General features: G+C 42.7%; 1 protein-coding gene across 3 annotated transcripts in view; it reads left to right on the top strand.

Annotated features, from left to right (window-relative positions):
- Positions 1–23,430, top strand: part of LOC118363172 (rho GTPase-activating protein 6-like) — an 85,931-nt gene that overhangs the window by 34,349 nt on the left and 28,152 nt on the right. The window contains exon 1 of one of the 3 annotated variants that reach the window (XM_052488637.1): positions 2,093–2,445. The exons of the other annotated variants lie outside the window; for them this stretch is intronic. Within the exon in view, the coding sequence (XP_052344597.1) occupies positions 2,404–2,445 (42 nt within the window). The 5' untranslated portion in view covers positions 2,093–2,403. Of the gene's footprint in view, positions 1–2,092; positions 2,446–23,430 lie in introns of those variants that run through there. 3 annotated transcript variants of the gene reach the window in all.

Genomic DNA, 23,430 nt, shown 5'->3' with positions numbered 1-23,430 from the left:
GAGGTGTGGGAGCTTAAACATGTCTTCTGTTTCACTTAATAAACCACTGCTGCTGACCTTTTCTTCTTGATCAGCTTTCCTTCTTGAGTTAAACTATCTCTCTCTCTCTCTCTCTCTCTCTCTCTCTCTCTCTCTCTCTCTCACTGCCAGGGCTTGAACAGTGAGAGCTCTGCTCAGTTGGGACAAAGCGCCCCATGTTGTGTGACGCAACACATCTGGAGTTTTGGGATGTTCTGCCACGTTCCTTCCTCCTCCTTCTTCCTCCTCTGCAGCACAGGCCGCTGGGTCAGCGTGTCAGCCACAGTCACACTGGGACTATCAAACTGCCATTTTAGGAGACAAAGGACTTCTCCAGGGGGATCACCAAGTGGCTCCTTCAGATATGAACTCATGTTTACCCAGTGGAGTGAACTCAATGAGTGGCATTGGAAAAAACCCCGTAAATAAACTACTTCATAATTGTTTCATTTGGACAGTGCCACAAGGTCTATGTTTCTTTCAGGGAGCAGGGTTGGCCAACCTAACACGTTTCCCAGGTTCCATACTGTAACAAGATTGTAACAAGTGATGACGTCAGTTGATCGTGATCATGCACTTTGATATAGCTGTACTGTAGTGTAATGCAAAAACCCTCCTTTCCTTTTACTCAGCAGATTTCACTTTGCTGTGCCTCACACATTCTTCAGATGTTTACACGTCTCGTTCTGATTACACCGGTATTCAGCCTGTTTGTGTGTGTGTGTATGAATGTGCGTATAGCCTACATACCCTAATCATGTGCTGCATGTCATTTTCAATCGAGTCCCCTGAGGTTTAACCATGCCTCCGGGCCGGTTCAGTATTAATGTCCCCTATAAGAGCTCTGTACATGAGAGATGGACAGTGAAGAAAGTTTCCCAATAAACCCTTGGTCAGCTAGCAAAGTAAATTGTTTGCAATAACTCAAGTGAATATGAGTCTGGAAAGTGTATTGTAAACCCCTCACAGGAGGCCAGTATTAGTCCCTGTGCACCGTGACCCGATGAAACCGCCTTATTTCATTTCTGTGTTTGTAGAAATTGCAGGCAAACCTTGGCCAGGATTGCTCAAATCTGGTCTCACACAAAGCATTGCACAAACTCAGCAATGTCCCCCTAAAGCCCTCATGGGCTTTTTCATTTAGAGTTATTTTTAGCCACTAGTTAGTTGTCTTTTAATATCATTTTAATAGTAGTGTGACACATAGCCATCGTGTATAACTGTAAAGTCTGAGTGTCTCATCTATAGCCCCCCCTCCCCTCCCCACCGCAAACAATGTACAGAAGGGGTTTTGCGTAGTGATGAGGTCACAACACATTCATTGGTTTACAGGCATTTCCCAGCGTCCATACTCCAAAGGCTGTTGATTCTTTGTAAGTTTCTGTAGAAGCAATGGGGTGAACTGTTTATTTGTTTTTTAAATCCAATTACACACCGCTGTGACAACCATGCCTAATACAGCCTACAATAATTGTACAACGGGAGGGTGATTGAGTAAACAGCCTATAACAGCCTATAACAGCTTATAACAGCCTATAACAGCCTATAACAGCTTATAACAGCCTATAACAGCTTATAACAGCTTATAATAGCCTATAACAGTCTATAACAGCTTATAACAGCTTATAACAGCTTATAACAGCCTATAACAGCTTATAACAGCTTATAACAGCCTATAACAGCTTATAACAGCCTATAACAGCTTATAACAGCCTATAATGTCGGGACCTGTGGCCCTGACCCCCAGTCACTCTCACACAGATATCATGAACATGATGAAAACATATATATAACTGCAAGAAATGTGCTTTAAAACAGCAAAAGTGTCTCACTACCCTATGGCAAAATGTGTAGAATTGCAGGAAATGCATGTTAACACTGCAACAACAACAAAAAATGCACTGAATATCGGTATGTTGTTGTTGGATTGGTCGATCATCTCTTTTACTTTCTCCACTCGCTCTCCGTGTGCTCCCTTGAGGTGCCCCGCCTTTAGCCTCTTCTCTCCCTGACTCGTTTCCTCTGTTCAGAACGGCGGCGCGACATCGCTAACTTCATCAGTAGGTCCACTACAGAGCGGAGTAGCCAGCATGGAGCGGGAGCTGTTGCGCACTGACACCGCTGTCCTCCGCGGCACGCATAACCTCCAACCGTACAAGTGTTGTCCTATTCGTGGATTTGAATATTCAGCATAAACCTGTTACAAGGTTTTTTTTGTTGTTGTTGTAGCTTTCTTCTTTAATCGAAATTGATGATACAGCGAGTTGTGAGGATATAACGACAACGCTCGGTCCGTTACTTTTGCAAGGATTCAAATAACATTTATTTTATTTCCTCGTTCACCTTTGGATAGACAACTGTATATGTGGATACTTGTTCTGAACCATGGGCGACTCCGTATTCTTGGAGAGGCACAATTCTTACCTTGTAAGTATTCTGCCTTATGCTTCTCTCATTACAGCCTGTGGTAAAGAAGTACGGTAGTTGAGACATAGGCTTTCTCCTGTATTTGTTCATGTTAGAGGACAGAGATGGGAGCATATTGGTTTCCTGAAAGGAAATGACTGACACATTGTGCAGCATCGACATGAATCCAGGCTATGTGCTATGCACGCTCGTTTTTATTCTTCCTCCACACAGTAGTGTTTTAGCCTCACCTTATTTCAGCTGCTATTCAAATGTAATTCCCATAGAAGCATGCAACTAAAATCGGTTAGTTTCACACCATCCAGTGTCCTTCCCGATATCAAAACAGGAGAGGAGAAAGCCAGAGGCAACTAAGGTAGTAAGGCAGTGGTAGGCTGCCTCATGACTCCGGAGAGTTATGTGGCTGGCTGAGTGGATGTTACCACAGAGATGAAGAAAGAACAGTACAAGCAAAGCCAGTCTATAAGTCTTCTTTTTCCTCACTGTCAGCTCAGGGCTCCAGTGCAGTGAGTGCACTCAGGCTTCACATAGAGCTCCGAGCATAGAAAGCAACAGGTTTTGTGTAGCCTACAACGAACGTCCTGTGCTTTTGGAACCTCAGTGTTTCCAATATTTCATGAACTGAAAATGTTGTAGTTTCCTTCCATCAGCCCACAGTCTTCCCTCTTGCTAACTTCACATTCTATGATGCTTCTTATTAGAGAGAGAGAGAGAGAGAGAGAGAGAGAGAGAGAGTCTAATGATGCAAGGGTCAGAGAGGCAGAGTGGAGGATAGAGAGGCACGCACGCATGCACGCACGCACACACACACGCACGCACACACACACACACACACACACACACACACACACACACACACACACACACAACACACACACACACACACACACACACACACACACACACACACACACACACACACGCCTTGCACCTGTCAGAATGTGTTGCATGTTTGCTTAATCGCAGCATGCATTAGGGCTCATTCCAAAGTGACACATATGGAGATAACCCTTCATAAACAGGTTTATTTACACGTTTATGAGACTTAAAAGATAGTGGGTTACGTAATACAATATAGGAGCTCTGAGACCCAATGACCCCGTGTTGCCACAATGGTGTTTTGATGTGGTTAAGTGGTTGACTCCATCAGGCACCACAGAGGTGTTAGATAAGGACAAATCAAGTCTATTCTGTCAGTGATCACAGAAAATACCTGAACTAATGCAACTATAGCCTCATTAGAAATTGTGAGTGGTGTCTTTAGTTTACGTAGTGGAGTCTTAACCAAATCGTAGAGTGACAAAGAACTCTTCTGCTTGTAAATCCTCATGGGTGGTAGAATCAGCGGTGCGGGTTGCTGTCTTTCCCCTTGGAAATGATGTGGGGTAATTTCTCCCCATGTGTGAGTAATCTACTGCCCACTGAGGCTGTTCGGTGGGTCGACTTCACTTCATGAGCTATGTTTTCGCAGCGAAGACTCATAAAAGTGCGACCAAAGATTGAAAAACAATACAGTTTTCTTTGGCTTCGCTGGCCCACACTGTGGTCTCCCAGCTGACACTTTTTCCTGAGGGGCATGAAATGTAGTATGTATGAAAAGCCCATGCAAGTGTGTAGCCTCTCATTTGTGGTATCACACATTTTACTTAGATAAACAACATATCCGCTTCTCTCGCCCGCAATTAATTGGTCGTTCAACTTCAACTGTCTCTGGAGTTATGAATGTCATGTGGAGTGTAAGCAACACATTGCACATATCATATTGCAGAGTGCCTTGGTTTTCGTTGTAACTATTTAAGCAGACTCCACCTAGACTTAGACACAGCAACCTGAGTGCTGCTTCCTCGAGTGTGTAGGAGTGGTTTATGGTTGGCTGTTGGTCGTGAACTCTGGCATTCTGACGATGCAGTCCAAGGTTAATATCACTGCCGAAGGATCCCAAAGTTGGAGACAAAGCGTGGAAAGGAGGATTAGGTCCGCATTAGCTTTCCCCATCAGCCTTCCAATAAACAAATTCCATATTCCGTCATTCTGTCAACTGTGTATAAATATTCCAGATTCCAGTGTTATACTGGTTGGAGACATTGCGGATTTGAAGAGGAGAGAGCAGCACCATGCCTGTTGCCAAGGCATAAACTTTGAATCTGTCTTGTAGGCAGCCATGTGGCTCTGCTCTGCTAGGCTCTGCTAGGTTCTGATTGGCTCTACTAGGTTCTGCTAAGTTCTGCTAGGCTCTGATAGGCTCTGCTCGCTTCGGAGTGATGCTAGCTCCTCCAGGTGTACTAGAGCTGGCGACCCAATACTCAACCAAGACACAACTCCTCAATGGGGCGGCAGGTAGCCTAGCGGTTTAGAGCGTTGGGCCAATAACCGAAAGGTCCTTGAGTAAGACACTTTACCCTAATTGCTTTTTACCCTTAGAGCATCTGCTAAATGACAAAATAATTTAAAAAAATTATCAGACCCCACAGGGTTGGTTTTCACCCGGTCACCCCTTTGTTCCAGACCATTCCCAGACGTGTGTCATTTCTATTTGTTGGGGTTTGAGGTTCCATGATGGATTCTCTCTTCATCATTTGGCCGAACATCCGCTGCCAGATTCCTCCTTGACTAAAATGGTGATGTGTTGATGTCATCTGGATGTCATCTGGTGGCTGGTTGTAGTGTCACGGCATTACACGGGATGGCACGTGTTTGTAGCATGGATAGGGGAAGTGCTGTCAACCTCAGCTGCCACTCACTCTACTGAGGCTGGTTCCTGCTGCTCCGACTTGTATCATTGTTGTCCGAAAGCTGCATCTTTACTCTCCCCTGGCTCTCCATTGTGTCTTTTAACCTTTTACTGCAGTGGGATAACTCAGGGTCACACAGAGTGCATCTTGGTAGTCTTAAACGGATCTACTTTATAACAAAAGTATATACCCCACACACATGGTTATGGGCTTAAAAAAAGAAGACACCTGAACCATGTCAGATATAGAGTTGAAATGTATTCAATTTTGAGTTTGTATCCCAATATTACATGTTATATACATCACATAAGCCTGAAATATAACAACATTGTTTGACATAGAAACAGACATGTTTTTTGAATTTTTATTAATTATGAAATTGTGAAAAATATTAATAACATTCCACCCATGAGGCCACTAGATGGCGCTTTGGTCATATGACTGCAGGAAAGGGCTACGGATATGGTACATTATGTGATGTAGCAACAGACCTATTGGCTACTGCGTGCATGTGACTGACTCAGAGAGAGGAAGCAGACAGAAAATCAGACACATTAACTACAGATCGGATTGTTTAATTGTTGATTAATTGAATGACTGATGACATACGTGCTGGTGTTGTCAGCTGACCTTCAAAATACTTCTGTGTCATAGTGGCTGGGCCTCTGTCTCTGTCCCCCTGTCCACGCACTCTCTCTCGCCCTCCTGCCTCTCCCCCTAACCAAGGCATCACTGGCCAAAAGGAACCCACATCCACCCTCTTCCCTATCCTGGAGACATTCAAGAGAGCCTCGTCTGTCTGAGGGCCATGTACCTGCCCAGACAGGCTCCAAATTCCTCTCATTGTTCTAGTACTAAGTAGATGTTTCGTAACGGGGTCTGGCCCCCTTACCTTTTTCCCGCTCACCTTGTCCTCGTTGTTTCCTGAAGGCTGTTTGCTTTGCCCCAACCACAACCACTCCCTCTGCAAATAGGACTCAGGTGATCGGCCGCACAAAGAAGGCTGTTTCAGGGCACCTGACTCCATGATTAAACACAGTCGGATCCTATGGCATCCAGGATGTTGCCCAGTTCCAACAGTGTTTGAGTAGATTTCTATTGATTCTGATTGAGTTAGAGTTGCTCTCGATCTAACATTTCTATTTCTATCAAAGCTTTACTTTTTTTCAGTTACCGGCGATTTCAGTAATTTCAGCCAACATGGTCAAACTAATGATACAGTATAACACGTTGTATTGGACTCTGAGGAAACAGATTCAGTGTGTTGGATCTCTACTTACGGTTCTGTAATCTCACCAGAACCTCACATATAAATACAAGGAATAAGCTGTACTGTTTAATATCATTTTCAAAAAACATTTGAAGAGGCCAGACCGATTTCTTATTTGATTTATCTCATGATTTAAGTTGTATTGCAGGATTAAAGCCGCCATAACAGCCCAACGGGGGACAAATGTTGGACGTTAAAATCGGATGCAGTTATTTTGTTCCAGTGCCCATTTAGCCTGGGACTGGAAAAATCCTGTGGTGTTACAGAGGTCATAGGGTCAAAAGGTGAGACAGGGGTCAGCACATCACTGTCATCTGATTAACTTTTCTGATATGTCTCACTGTGTACGGTCAAAGGTCATGGAGCTCACTGAACTGCAGCCAAGGCAATGTTCAGGATCGGGGGAGTGTGGCTAGGCTAAATCAACCAGCCAGGGGAGAGGAAGATTCAAAGAAAAAGCTTATGCAGCTACACTGAAAAACTTAGATGCATGGAAAAATAGTGGGATATGTCCAAATGAACTCTGGAAGATTCCCTGCTTCCCTGTAAATTCCCCTTGATATAAAAAGCTTTTTATATAATTCTCCCTGATCAAAAACCTGGAACTCCTTGACAAATTCATGTTCTTTGCTTACATGGAGCCAATTTCCTGCAGTGCCCAAGAAGGAGATTGAATGGATAGAAAGGACATTCCCACTTGATTTCACATCTACACTTGAATGCTCCGAAGAGTTATCGTTGCAAAGAGCGAATGAACATAGCACTTTATTGTAGACTGTAAAGTGAGTGTAATGGTTCTACGTTCAATTTCTATTCCTGGAAACAGAAGCACTGCCAATCTAGATGATGAAGAGCACATATTCTACCATATAAGGAGAATTCTGCAGACGACTTATTCACAGAAGGTTACAGGCCTAAGAGGGCTTGTGGTGATTTTATGTGTAAATGGGTGTTTACGCTTGAGTGCTCGCGTGAATGAATGTGTGTGTGTGTGTGTTGTGGCATTCACAGGTCTGTGTATGGGTGGCCATAGTTAATTCAAGCCCAGTGTGTGACCTCTTAGCTCATGCTGATGTGGCTGGTGACACTTTGCTTCTTGAAAATCCAATAATAATAAAATGTGACAGCTGACACGCAAAACATTTCAGGACTGTATCGACAGTGGACTACGGGAAAAAAAACACCAAAAGATAGTTTTTGAGTGGATTTTCCCTTTAAGAGTAGATAAGCTTGTTTCCATGCTGAGGTGAGGAATGTCAGGCCAACAAGTGTGTCTACGCATACAACACATGCAACACACACACACACACACACACACACACACACACACACACACACACACACACACACACACACACACACACACACACACACACACACACACACACACACACACACACACACACACACACACACACACACACACACACACACACACACACACACACACACACACACACACACACACACACACACACACACACACACACACACGCGTGCACACACACACACACACACGCGTGCACACACACACACACACACACACACACACACACACACACACACACACACACACACACACACACACACACACACACACACACACACACACACACACACACACACACACACACACACACACACACACACACACACACACACACACACAGCCCAGTGTGTGACCTCATCATCATACACTGAGGCCGAACAAGGTTAAGCATCACTGATTAGTGAATTTTCAACTACACTGACATTCCACTCAATATATTATATTTACCACATCAAAGCTCTGACATCAGGATGACATTCCTCATCATTACAGCTGAATGGCTACACCCTTCGCTTTCAACTGGTTGCGGTAAACATTGCATGTGGCTGAACAAAAAAGCAGAACGTGCTTGTCTCCCCCACTCTCCTGGTATGTTTGCTGATAGCTCACGGGATAGCTCAGAGGACTCCAACAGGCAGGGTCAGAGGTGCATGGCACAGACGAAACACCGACGGGATGAGCAGCGGGAGACCCAACAACCATCCGTCAGAAGAGATGTGGGGCTTGAGGGCTGTCTCCTCTGCCTTCAGTCTCCCTTCTATCTCATCTCCAGCGTGTGGACGTTTATCTCGTGTTGTGACAGCCTCGTGGGGTTAGACTGAGCGACTCTCTCTCAATGGACTGAGCGAGCAGGTTCCTTTCGGGAAGTGAACGTTGTTTGTCACTTTTCCCATGTTTTGAGTTCAAGAGGAAAGAGATGTCAGTGGTTAAGTCAATGTTCTGTAGTTGATGCCATGATGGACCTTTCCCTTTTGCCAGTAACGTCACAACATCAACCAAGGCCTCCTCGTTAGTATATATCCCATGTCTAGAGCTGGCTGTGTACTCCCAATGAGACCCCCCCCCACCAGACTCAACGCAGAAATGTCAAAGAGCTTCCCACTTTGTTTCACAGGGTTCCTGTGATGTCAGAGAACGAAAGAGAAAGAGAGAACAAAACGATGGTGTGTTCCTTCTTTTTGAGTCTCAGGTCTGTGAAAAGGCAGCAAGGCTACTCCCCCACCCTCTCTCTTCGACCCTGAGGAGGATAGAGCCCAGTTTGACTTGGAGGGTCCTTGTCTAAGAAAACATTCAGTGAAGACCGTTAAGGTCCAGCATTTTATCTCTTCCCTTGCCAAGTCCTACAGAGTATAAAAGTCTGGGTGGTTCTGGTGACAGCCAGCAGATAGCTGGATTAATGGCCAGACCTCCTGCTTTCCAAGAGGAATCTATTTTAATTGTGGTAAAGAAGTCCAAAAAGAAGATGAAATCATGCCAGAAAACAAGCTAAGTATTTAAAAAAAAAATGTGACCTTTATTTCACTAGGCAAGTCAGTTAAGAAGAAATTCTTATTTTCAATGACAGCCTAGGAAAAGTGGGTTAACTGCCTGTTCAGGGGCAGAACAACAGAACCTTGTCAGCACAGAGATTTGAACTTGCAACCTTCCGGTTACAAGTCCACCACTCTAACCACTAGGCTACCCTGCAAGTATACAGATACACTGTGTGATTAAGAAACTCAAAAATATCGGACTAAATTGTACTTTTAGAAAGGGTGGACCCAAATGGATTCGCAAAAGAACATTGTCAACAGGGATTGTCATTTCTTTATACAGCAGAAGTGCTCTCAAAGTTTCGGAGCTTAAGCTGTATTATGGCCTGTTGATGATTCACCAAGGAACGGATCTCTCCAGGAACTGTGTAGTTATGAAATGACACTTTTAGTGGAAGAGTCTTTCTAATAGGTTGTTTGGGAGTCATTTGTCACTATGAGGGATGTTGAGGAGGAAGTTGTGAGGGCAGGAGAACAGAATTAAGTCATTGTCTTATAAACACACCAATATATCACTATCTGGTGAACTATTGTGTGTGTGTGTGTGTGTGTGTGTGTGTGTGTGTGTGTGTGTGTGTGTGTGTGTGTGTGTGTGTGTGTGTGTGTGTGGAAGGAAAGCAGTGCATGTGTCGACTTGACAGCCTACCAGTGTTAGACTATGTTTATAGTGGAGCGATACCGTATATTATGCTAATTAAAAACACTCATCAACAAGAATTCAAACTGTTGAACGACATTCATCATCATGAACAAATGAATTGATTGGATAGAACACTGACTACACCCACAGTTCAAATGCCCATGGTAACACTCGGCGAAAAAAGGGAAAGTTGTCCACAACGCTGGACTCCGAAGAGGTCAGCTGAAGGTTGCGGTGCTGGAGGGAGGAGGTATAGAGCCGGGCAACTCGGATCGATAATTTGCCAGGAAAATCAATAAAGCACCAGCCTCCCAACCTTTGACCGAACCGACCTGACTGATGTGCAGGGCCCTGGTGCTGGAAAGCTGGGCACTGGGTGGCTTTTCTGTGTTGAAGGTGTTTAAAAGCCAAGGATTCTTTCCCTCGCTCACACACACACACACACACACACACACACACACACACACACACACACACACACACACACACACACACACACACACACACACACACACACACACACACACACACACACACACACACACACACACACACACACACACACACACACACACACACGCATACCTGCCGGAAGTGACACTTGTCTCACACTTACTGAGTGGAGAGAAATTAGCAGCAATGACTGACTGTGGCAGCTTGTGACGTTGTGAGTCATTGTTAAATCAAATCCAACTGGTAAATCAAACTGTGGTTGTGTTATTGTGCACAAAACAACTCAACTGCGGTAGAGATAAGGACATAATTATCTTTCGGCAATTTCAACATACATGCCACACACACAGCCTGCATACATATGAATGCACGGATGCACACGCACACAGATGCAATGACTGACAGATGTGCGTGAGTCGTTAAATCCCAACTGGTAAATCAAACACACAAAACAACAACGACATAATTACGCAATTTCAACACGCACGCACGCACGCACACACGCACACACACACACACACACACACACACACACCACACACACACACACACACACACACACACACACACACACACACACACACACACACACACACACACACACACACACACACACACACACACACACACACACACAGTCTAACAAAAGAATAAACAAACTCTGAAAAGCTTTTCTCTGAGGTGGAAGAAAGTGATGGTGACCTTTTGTGCCACGGTCAGATATCATCCAGGTCATACCGGGGCCAGGCATTCTCATTCAGCCATGGAGATTCTCTTTGTCCAAGAGAAAGTTCTGTAAGAAGTCCTTTCCTATTGGTCATTTCACCTACTGAGTGAACAGTTGGCAGGGTTCAAAGACAAACATTTCCTATACGTAGGCATTCATGACACAGTCCATGACAAAGTAGTGATGCATCAACAGCAACCCGCCGAGCACAGCCGTCAATTCAACGTCTATTCCACATTGGTTCAACGTAATTGAATTGAAATGGCGTGGACACAGCATTGATTTAACCAGGGTGAAGTACCTGAGGTGGTTTTCAAGTGACACAATGGAGGACACCATTTGAGTTCTTCCATTCTATAGATCAGGGGTTCTTAAACTTTTTCACCTCGAGACCCAAATGCATAGTTGACCGTCCTCCCGTGACCCAAATCCTCCTCCAACAACCCAAATTAAGAAGAAATAGTGTGTGATGTATTTTCAGAACTCGCGACCCACCTCTCACATGCCCACGGCCCACTTTGGCTCCCGACCCATAGTTTAATGAAACCCTGATGTATGTTAAATGAATAATGGCCCGTCGAAAGTTGACAGGAGAATTACAGGACAGGATAAATGTACTTTAATGACCTCTCCATCAGGACATCTGAGAAATGACTTTACAGGCCCCTTGCGTAACCGTTCTGGTTATGAATCGCCTTCATTTTCAGGCTGCTTAAGTCAGCACAGCCATAACACTCTGTAACCATCAATCACATTCTCATGAACGTCTGATGGCTTCTTAGAGTCTTAGCGTGTAGCGAGTGTAAACGGTGCCATGTGTCTCGTAAAGGGGCAGTGCCTGGTGCTCAGCCTTCCCCCTGTCACCAAAGCTTTAAACCAGCCCAGTGGAACCAAGCAGTGTTGTAATCCCTGTTTTTTTAACAGGGCCTGTCAAAGTGAGGACCAGGTAGCGGATGGAATGCAGTGTGACTTGGGGCTCGCTCACAGTGGGCTATTTTGAGCGTTTTTTAAGCGCTGTTAAAGAGTGGCCCATGCCATTTTGCTAAAGAAGCTCTCGTAAGAGCCAGAGCTGCCTTGACATCACATTAACAGGCCACAAGGGCCACAGATTTAGTCTGTCTGGGCTCGAGAAATGATGCGAGTGGTTCGCAGGGGGTGTGAAATGTCACAGCGAGTGTAGCGCGTCTGGAGGTCCCCGGTGTGTTTTTATCCGGTGAACAAACACTGGTTTCCTGAAAAGCGAGAGGAGAGAGGGAAGGAAGAGAGGAAAGGAAACGATGAGGAGAGGAGTTAGGGAAATAAAATGTTTCACTTTTCTGGCCCCCACAGAAAACGTCCAGTCTTGATGCTGGAACATTGTGAAATATTGTGTTGTTGTTTTTCTCTAGTTATTGGTCCTGAGAAAACCACCTTAGCAACCACAGTTTCTCCGAAACCAACTAGCGGATCATGTGACTCGATATGGTTGTTCAGCTTGATTGCTCCTGATTGATTCTCTATTTATTTCCAGACGTCCCGACTGAGGAGGATGATTGAGTGGCACATTATTTCTTGGGGAATGGGTTATGTGGTGATATGTTCTCATGCCGTGGGTATGACAGAGTGTTCTCTCGGAGCGATTTGTGGGAAACCAATGCCCAGTGGGCTAGATAGCAAACACACAGCCTACTAGACAGATGAAGCAGCTGAGAGGGGGAAAGACACCAGAAGCTGCTGGCTACCGAAGCTAACATCTGCTGTTAAGAATCCCTAGAGTTATTGACATGCATTGGAAGGCCATACTTAAAACATGCCTCAGCTATACTGTCATTACCACCTCTGATTTGGGCATAGTCTATAACTCACAGACACTATAATTAACTAAGTTGGACAAAGGTCATTTCATTCAATATCAGCCACTCCTCTTTCACCTAACCAAAACCTCATGTTTTTGCCTCGGGTCACATGTTTGACCACCCTGGTAGCTTTGACATCAAAGGACAATTGAAAACTAATGGAGTACGTCGTCTGTTGTAAACACAGAACCGCGGTGCCATTGTGGCCTGCGCAGTAAATTTATCGGAGTACATTTGACTCAAATTGAATACAATTATACTCAACAGAAGATAACATTTGGTCCCAGTCTAAATAGAATAATAATTACTCTTGTTGCAGAGTTCAATTTTCAAAGTTATTTCTACTTTATTCAGTGCTTATATTTAACGCCACAAACTGTAATTCACTCTGTTTAGCTTAACATGGAAACAACTCTACTGCCAATTCACTCAATATAGAATTGAATATTATCTGTGGAAAGTGTCATTTCTTACTCAAATTGAATACATTTTTACTCAACAAAGATAACGTTTGGTTCCATTCTAAATAGAGTGAAAATTACTCTTGTTTCAGAGTTCATTTTTTGGGGGAGTTATTTCTACTTTATTCAGTCTTTATATAACTCTACAAACTGTAATTTACTCAATTTTGCTTAAAATGAGAACTCAATTCACTCAATATAGAATTTAATATTATCAGTCAAGATTGGCATTTGTACAACCAAACTTAATGTCAATAAATCAGAAGTCCACATTTAACAGAGCACTTTATTCTTAAATGTAAGACACTTGCAGTACACACATCAAAATACTGATGATAATAAAATACAATTGTGGACTGAAATGAAATGTTGGCCACTTTAAATGAAATGAAATGGTTCACTTTAATACATGTACATAGAAAAAAAGCTCAATATTGAAATTCAATACATCTAACACTGACATGGAGGATCTTGTGAAACTGGCGTCTCGCACATCAAAAACACTGATGATAAAATAAAATTGTGGCATCTGTAAAATGACATTTTGGCATCTGTCCCCCCTTTATTAAAAGTAAATTAAAAAAAGCCTATATTGCAATACAATACATCTTGGTTTTAAAGAGCTTACTGTGCAGTTTTTAGAATCACAGGAAACAGTATGGGACATTAAACAAAGTTGAATTATCACAGCTGTAAGACATCTGTATATCAAATGCTTTGTGACAGAAAAGCTGTTTAACATCAACTACATAAGGTCCCTCTGTTGTACACCCAACTCTATACGCATTAAAGTGCTCATCAAGACATATTGTTTTGTAGGACAAATGTAACCAACCAGTAACCTCTCATCGTTAACAACAACATGGTGAATTTTCTGAAAAACTTGCATCTCACAATGAACTTTAAGACAAACAACTAAACCTGAACGATACATATTTCCATGGTTTTTGGCCCATTTAATATTCAAAACCATGGTGTCAATTGGTACCTGAAGAGTCTCAGCCATCGTACAGCCCCATTCTACCACATTTAAAGATAACATTTTACCTGGACCGATCATGACTGTTGATGTCAAATGTCTGCCAACAGTATGCTTTTTGACTTCGGTGATTTTTTGGCAATGTTTTAGTTACGTTTATTAAAGCTTTTTCATTGTTTTTTAAAGAAATTATGCTTAGCCTCATAGCGCATGCACCAGCTATGCAAAACCGGTCCAATTTTAAGCGTACGTGTGGGGTAATGCACCATAAAATGATGCTTCGGTCGCAGCCTCTTTTTCAGAAAAAATTGCTTGAATGACCTGTGGTGTTCTGCGATTAAGTTTTTAAAATGTATTATGTAACACCCTTTGATATCATTGGATAAAATATAATGTTTACTATCTGAAGCAACAGCAACAGTAAATACCAGTGTAGATCATTTGGACAAACTAAGTCTCCAAAGAGAAGTGGTAGATTGTGAAGTAAAACACCAGGACTGGATAGCATTTAACCCCAAGTCATCACAGTCCTCTCCTAACTTCACTGCAGGAGGTTTGTTGTTTTGCTCCATGTAACCATAGTTAAAGCTCGTTATTCTCCTGTCTATTTCATTTGATGTTGTGCACTTGTCTATCAAGTGCAGTATTATAGCAGTTTCATTTCATATTGGGCCACTCCCTCCAAGATATCATGTGTAATATCGACAGGGAAATGTTCACATGTATTGAAGTACTGGAAGGAGGTTAGAATGCAAGTACGTTTAACACCCATCACATAGGGAAGACTGGGATTTGTCTCCTTTTTTGGCAGTGTTCCGCATGAAGTGCTCGAGTTCGCATAACTATCTTGGGTGAATCTGGATCAACGTCTGAAAGCCCTCTTTCTCAGCAAGACAGAAGCGGCAACAATATCTGGCACTGAATGGTTTAACAAAAACAAATAAACAGTGAAGACCAAGGATGTCACCTGTAACTTGGACAATAGTTCCATACACTGGTTGATCATACAAGGGGACCATCATTCCATCCCTCGCAAGTACTTTAATATGCTGCACAACTGGGTCAAGTATTTTAGAAAAGCTACCTGCACACAGTTAGAAATATTTTAACGTCTTTGGGCATGAAATAAAGCAACCAAATTAATATTAAGCAGAAATTAGTTGAACTTTGGAGAACAATTCCGTAAGGTGAAATAGATTGCTTCTAATTTATGTCTTCTTCGTTTTGATCCAAGAGGATATGCAGTTTCAAAATCATCATAGAGAAGCTGTATCTGAAATGCATCTGTTTTGAAAATAGAGCGTGGCTCATGAACAGATCTCCATCACATCAGTCATAAGGTCTTCTTGAACTGGAATCGGTCTACATCATCTCCTTTATATTCAGGGTGTTTGCAAATAAACTGTCATGTTTTCAAAATTGGGATGTAAACAAATTTATCAGTAACAAAAATTTGATCATAGCCTCCAGTAGTCCAATTGCGTCGTGTATCAAATCTTGTACCAAGAACGTATTGAACTGGGTCGACCCTTCCCCACTTTTCTGTAAAATACTGCCTCCTCTTACTTTCAGAATTTAATATACCAAAAGGATTTTAATTTTTTTCAAAACACTGATCAATATTACACTCAATGTCACTTTTAATAGGCTCCTGTATAGACAGACACTTCTTCACAGATTCTTTAGCTTGATTTTGAATATCGTCAACTATCTCTTCCATGAAAATGACCCAAGAGTTAATGGTTGTTTCACCTACACCTGCCACTTTAAGTTCAGCTATGTTTGCAGCGCAGCTGTCTACAAGACTCTTATCGACAAGGAATGAGTCAGAAGAGGATCTTGTTGATGGCAAGTCATCAGAATGACTCACTGCTACATATTCAGCTGTAGAGGGGCCTTCACCATGATCAGAACAAGGTTCATGTGCTTTATAAAGATGCCTTCTGAACTCTGAAAAAGTGCCATAATCTTGTGAACAACCAGCCTGACCGCATTTAAAACAAAGTGTCTTTCTAGGACAAAGTCCGTGGACCAACTTCAAGTGTTTTGTCAAGGAATTAGCATTTGCCTGCGGGCTTTTGCAAGCAGAACACAACATTTTAGATGAATGATATCAAAACGTTTTCTGTGTGAAATGAAAAAGATTATTTCCAATGCTGCGTTTTAACCGTTTGTAACTTCAAAACTTTTAGTAACTCAAGGCAGCATCCGAGCCCTCAACTCTGCAACCCTAGGATTAACCTTAGCGCTATCAACATCAATTTCATAAATTGTGTTTTGCAAGAAGTTGCACACATTTATCAGATCCTGGTTGTACAAGGTACCGAAGACAAAAATAGCTTTGAAAAGATCATCAAAACAGACAAGAGATTCTGGTGACATACAAGGTATTGCATGTTTGTCAATCACAATGAAGTACTTGTGAGTCGCACTCCTCTGGGTCCCCACAGCAAGCTGATAGGGTTGAAGGGTTTCCGTGATGCTCTCCAGATGCCCCTGGATGCTGGTCCCAGTCTGTGACACAAGAACTTCATTAGTGTGCTATTAAAATGAGTCATGGTTCGCAATTTACAGTTTGTGAAAATGTAAATTACAGCTACACATGATCTTACCATGATTTGTCCATAATCATAAAAGTAGTAATTAGGATTAGGAATGGGGACAGAATAGTCAAATGTAACCTCACCTTGATAAACTTCACAATGTGGTCACTGGCGTGTCTGGATGAGGTGACATGGCAGAAGGTGGACAAGGACTAAAATAGATGACATGGCACTGTCCCGTCCTGAAAGTACACATTTTCACTGAAAGTTACATCATTCCATTTTGCTTTCAAAAACAATGCTCCCTTCCATTAGTATAATCATTTTATTCCAGCAGACCATTTTCCACTTCTGTTGTGGATTCAGCATTTTCAACCAGGTCTTGCAGGTCGCCTGTCTGTGTGAGGCCACGGCTTTGGTCAAATGTTTTATTTATTTATTTTAATTTCACCTTTATTTAACCAGGTAGGCTAGTTGAGAGCAATTCTCATTCACAACTGCGCCTAGCCAAGATAAAGCAAAGCAGTTCGATACATACAACAACACAGTTACACATGGAATAAACAAACATACAGTCAATAATCCAGTAGAAAAAAAATAGAAAAAAGTCTATGTACAGTGTGCAAATGAGGTAAGATATGGGAGGTAAGGTAATAAATAGACCATGGTGGCGAAAAAATTGCAATATAGCAATTAAACACTGGAATGGTAGATGTGCAGATGATGAATGTGCAAGTAGAGATACTGGGGTGCAAAGGAGCAAGATAAATAAATACAGTATGTGGATGAGGTAGTTGGACGGGCTATTTACAGATGGGCGAGGTACAGGTGCAGTGATCTGTGAGCTGCTCTGACAGCTGGTGCTTAAAGCTAGTGAGGGAAATATGTGTCTCCAGCTTCAGTGATTTTTGCAGTTCGTTCCAGTCATTGGCAGCAGAGAACTGGAAGAAGAGGTGGCCAATTGAGGAATTGGCTTTGGGGGTGACAAGTGAGATATAACTGCTGGAGCATGTGCTACGGGGTGGGTGCTGCTATGGTGACCAGTGAGCTGAGATAAGGCGGGGCTTTACCTAGCAAAGACTTGTAGATGACCTGGATCCAATGGGTTTGGTGACGAGTATGAAGCGAGGGCCAGCCAACGAGAGCGTACAGGTCGCAGTGGTGGGTAGTATATGGGGCTTTGGTGACAAAACAGATGGCACTGTGATAGACTGCATCCAATTTTTTGAGTAGAGTGTTGGGGGCTATTTTGTAAATGACATCGCTGAAGTCGAGGATCGGTAGGATGGTCAGTTTTATGAGGGTATGTTTGGCAGCATGAGTGAAGGATGCTTTGTTACGAAATAGGAAGCCGATTCTAGATTCCATTTTTGATTGGAGATGCTTAATGTGAGTCTGGAAGGATAGTTTACAGTCTAACCAGACACCTAGGTATTTGTAGTTGTCTGCATATTCTAAGTCAGAACCGTCCAGAGTGGTGATGCTGGACTGGCGGGCAGGTGCTGGCAGCGATCGGTTGAAGAGCATGCATTTAGTTTTACTTGCATTTAAGAGCAGTTGGAGGCCACGGCTTGTCTGGAGGTTAGTTAACACAGTGTCCAAAGAAGGGCCAGAAGTATACAGAATGGGGTCGTCTGCGTAGAGGTGGATCAGAGAATCACCAGCAGCAAGAGCGACATCATTGATGTTTACAGAGAAGAGAGTTGGCCCGAGAATTGAACCCTGTAGCACCTCCATAGAGACTGCCAGAGGTCCGGACAACAGGCCCCCCAATTTGACACACTGATTTCTGTCTGAGAAGTAGTTGGTGAACCAGGCGAGGCAATCTTTTGAGAATCCAAGGCTGTTGAGTCTGCCGATAAGAATGTGGTGATTGACAGAGTCGAAAGCCTTGACCAAGTCGATGGATACGGCTGCACAGTAATGTCTCTTATCGATGGCGGTTATGATATCATTTACGACCTTGAGCGTGGCTGAGGTGCACCCATGACCAGCTCTGCTACCAGATAGCTGAGAAGGCACGGTGCGATTCGAAATGGTCGGTAATCTGTTTGTTAACCTGGCTTTTGAAGACCTTAGAAAGGCAGGGTAGGATAGATATAGGTCTGTAGCAGTTTGGGTCTAGAGTGTCTTCCCCTTTGAAGAGGGGGATGACCGCGGCTGCTTTCCAATCTTTGGGAATCTCAAACGATATGAAAGAGAGGTTGAACAGGCTAGTATTAGGGGTTGCAACATTTTCGGGCTGATAATTTTAGAAAGAGAGGGTCCAGATTGTCTAGCCCGGCTGATTTGTAGGACTCCAAATTATGCAGATTTTTCAGAACATCAGCTATCTGGATTTATGTGAAGGAGAAATGGGGGAGGCTTGGGCGAGTTGCTGTGGGGGGTGCAGGGCTGTTGACCAGGTGTAGCCAGGTGGAAAGCATGGCCAGCCGTAGAAAAGTCATTTTTGAAATTCTCAATTATAGTGGGTTTATCAGTGGTGACAGTGTTTCCTAACCTCAGTGCAGTGGGCAGCTGGGAGGAGGTGCTCTTATTCTTATAAAACTACAGATGCGCCCATAGATGAATAATTGCTCATTCAACAGGTCTGCCCCTCGCAGTGCAGAACTTAACTGATTATCCTCGGCTGTCTTTGTTGTAGCAGGACTCTGCTGCAATATAATGGTGTCATCGGAGTTCCCCTCATTGTATCCACTGTATTTTGATAAGGAGCTGCTTGCAGAGGAGCTCAACAAATCTAGCACTCATGTTAACATTTTAACTGGTGTGATTAACACTGTAATTATAACACAATTTAGGTGGAAACATCCATTATTATGATTAGAGGCCTTCTGTTTAATGACAAGCGGAATGCAAAAATGTTACATTTTGAATTGATTCGGCCCACTACTGTTCTAAAAGGGGTGGGAGAGGTGAGCACAGAAACAAAGATCATTTTAAAATATCAAAATGAGAAAAGAAAAATCAGCAGATATTTTATTGGCATCTGTGTTGACAAAATGACAAAATAAGATTGCACAACCTTATTGATTAAATGTGTTGTGTATTTTTAGAGAAAAACCAGAACAGAAGACAGAAATCAAGAGGTCATCTTTACGTGAACATCGTAACCCCAAAACTGACTTAGTGCTCCTTTACACGTCAATTCCAATTATATGCAGCCTACAGCCTGTCTACTACTGCCACGTACTGAATTATTAGAACAGCAGTCTGAGTATTATAGCAATACGCCACAGGTAGCTATCACCACTGCGCTCATTGTAGAGGCATCCAAATGTTAGTATCACTTATTCTTTAAAACCATTAATGACCCGCAATGACAATGAGCGCAGTTACAGATGAGCATAATTAGACAACTCCCAAAACAGAAACTAATCTTTGACTGATCTGTGATTTGGCGAGGCGCAGGTTTGCGTTGTATTCATTATCAGCAAGGTAATTGGCAATGAATTTGACAGTAAATATAAAGTAAGCATATTTAATGTTTATCAGTATAAGTATGTTGTTCCATAGGATATTGTGTGAAATGTGAACCGTTTCACTCACCACAATTCAAAAAGGATTTGAAGGTCAGTTGCCCCTCATAACACATGTACTTCTGACAATCCCTGTACTTCACACGTACAGTCTGCATCCTTGATGACAAGGAAAAAAAGTTCATTTAAATAGCATTAACACAAATATGCACAAATTACAAGAAAGCAGTGCTCTGTTCAGAGTAAAACACACGTGTTGCATCGACCTGCCTGCCGCTAAATACTGTCTACTAACAGCTCTCTTTTCACAGTAAACGGCATGTGTCTTACCAACCAAACAGGAGCTAAAAACTGTCAACAGGTAACAGCTCTAAAGCTCAGAGTAAAATGCACGTCGCACCGACGAAACCGAAGCTAAAAACTGTCTAATAGCTCTAAATTTGAGTGAAACACACATGTGGCACAGACCAACTGCCTCTAACTGTCTGCTAACAGCTCGCTTTTCAGAGTAAAACACATGTTGCACTGACTAACCTGCTGGCAGTAGTCAGTAAAGTTCGCTAGCTACTGATAATAGCTAATACCGCTCTGTTGAACATTTAAAGCAGGTGATGCACCGATCCACCGGGCGTACATGCTGTCCATAAACCACTAAAAGTGGTATAACTTAATGTTACTGTAGCTATCTAGCTAATTAGCTCTAGCCAGATGCTCACATTAGCATCTGACTACGCAAATAGTGCTGTAACAGTTAGCATACACTACAATGCTAGCTAGCTGTAATGTTGCTCAACAGTTTCAATTTGCACACAAAGTTAACCAATAACAGTGCACTTACCTGGAATTCTAATTAAGTTTAGAAATGAAGAAATTCTGTGATTCTGTGAATGACTTCTGATGTTGGGCGGATCCTCGCTCTCGATCTGTCCACTCTTTCCATTCGCGAGACACTTGCAAATATATACGATGGCGGCAAAATCTACATTTAACCAACATTAGTGGGCGTGGTCATGCTGTTTCACAACAATAGAATTTAATCCGTATTTTTGCTCTCTCTCTATCGGCCGCTGGTAATAATTACACTCTAAAATGATTTAATTTGACGACTCGAGAGGAAAATCATTTTTTAACTGCTAAAAACACTCTCCAGTTTTTACTGTGTGCATACCTCGAGTAACAAGCGCTTGCGTATGAAGCAAAATCAATCAACCTATGTGTCAGGGAATCTACATAAACTGGGACTATTAGGACTTTAGGGTTTCCTCCCTCCAGTCAATAAATATGTGTAAATCTTACTATAAGGGTGGCTTTAAAGGGGAATGGCATTGCCCTGGCTGCCTTAACTCAGGGGCTTCTAGCTGGGTAGATTAGAAGCAGCAATTGCGGGGAGATGGAATACTTTCTGCAGCTGTGGAGCCTTTGAAAAAGGACTGTACCTTATATGATCAGTTGCTAATCCCAGGGCAGAGGTCAGAGATGCATGCGCACTTTGAAACACAATAGGCTGCGATGTGTTCAGCAGCGAGAGAGAGAGAGCGAGAGAGAGAGAGAGAGAGAGCGAGAGTGTGTTTGGTCGTGTATGCATGAACAGATATGTGCGGCCCTCCGTGTGAATGTGTTTGTGTGTGAGCCAGAGATTTTTCGATTATACTCGTTATCGTTTTGATTGTTCTGTGATTAGTCTAAGCATTTTGACGCAGGTGCGTTTGCTTATGATATGCACGTATTCGACTACATCATATTTACTTTGAGACATTGACAGGCCCACAAGAGAAAATGGAGACATTCTTAATGTGAGCTATAAAAAAAAAACATAACAAATTTTATTTTCAAGGTTTCCTGATTCAGGGCCAAATCCTAACTGGAGAAATGTGTGTGTAGCTCAGACGTTTGTGTAAATCATGCATTGATGTCAATGGGAGCGTGGCACGTACTTGTATCTCCAGTGAGGAACTCAACCATCACTGTCTACCCAGCTTCTAGTGGACTAATGAAAGAAATACCAAAAGATCGTTTTTGGGTGGTATTTTCCCTTAACATTATGCATCAATTTCCCTAAAATACACAGGTCCCTGACAGTATATACAGTGGTTAAAATGGGGAAACAAAGAGTAGTCATGCTATGTTGTAGCAATATGTATCCATTCATTGACCCTTGACATTGAATGAGATGTGAGAACATACAGTCACAATTTGTATGTATTTTCGATGTTTATGGCTACCACTTTTCAGGTTTTGAAACTATTATCCAGCGCCACACACTTCTTTGCGTTCCTGCCTCACATTTACGTGTTTGCGGTGACATCTTCATCTTTTGTTATTGTGCGGCCATTCGGAGGTCGCTACTACTACTTAAAAAGACTCCAATTCACCAAGAGTCGAGGAAAGGTCTTGCCTTCCTCTCTAGCTTTAATCACGCAGCAGCACTCAAGTTCAATTGCACATTTAAATTTGCACATTAATTTCACATATTTTCCCCCATTGACTAATCATTGAAAGCTCTGCATATGATATTGGAATCATTAAGAGCGTTCGTTAGCTCACAGCGCTGTTGATCTCTAAAGCTAGAGGATTTGCCTGCTGGCATGCATGGGAGATTACACACATTCTTTGGCGGTGGTGATCTCGGCTGTAGGGGAAGAGAGAGCAGGGAGCGCTTGCACCAGAGCCCCTTATTGTTTGGGCTGGTTGGCTGGATGGACAGGGGGGTGGGGTAGAAGAGAGAAGGAAGGAGAGAGAGGGGAGCGATCTGGGGTCATGCTATAGGCTGAATAGAGCAGTGGGAGGAGATGTGGTTTAGTTTTACATGAGGTTATATGATTAAAATATATGACACACACACACGGGCCACTCGCACACACATAAAGTTATAGCTGAAGGAAAACGTTACAGTACTTAACTTACACTAATAAAACTTTACAGTAATAAACCATTCAGTGATTGAATTTGTCAGTAGAAAAATTGGGCCGATGTGGTTTTGATTTAATTGAACCCATGTTGTCTT

Source organism: Oncorhynchus keta, chromosome 30 (assembly GCF_023373465.1).
Source record: "Oncorhynchus keta strain PuntledgeMale-10-30-2019 chromosome 30, Oket_V2, whole genome shotgun sequence".
Classification (NCBI taxonomy): domain Eukaryota; kingdom Metazoa; phylum Chordata; class Actinopteri; order Salmoniformes; family Salmonidae; genus Oncorhynchus; species Oncorhynchus keta.
Note: the sequence above shows the minus strand (reverse complement) of the source record. Positions and strands in the feature narration are given on the sequence as shown.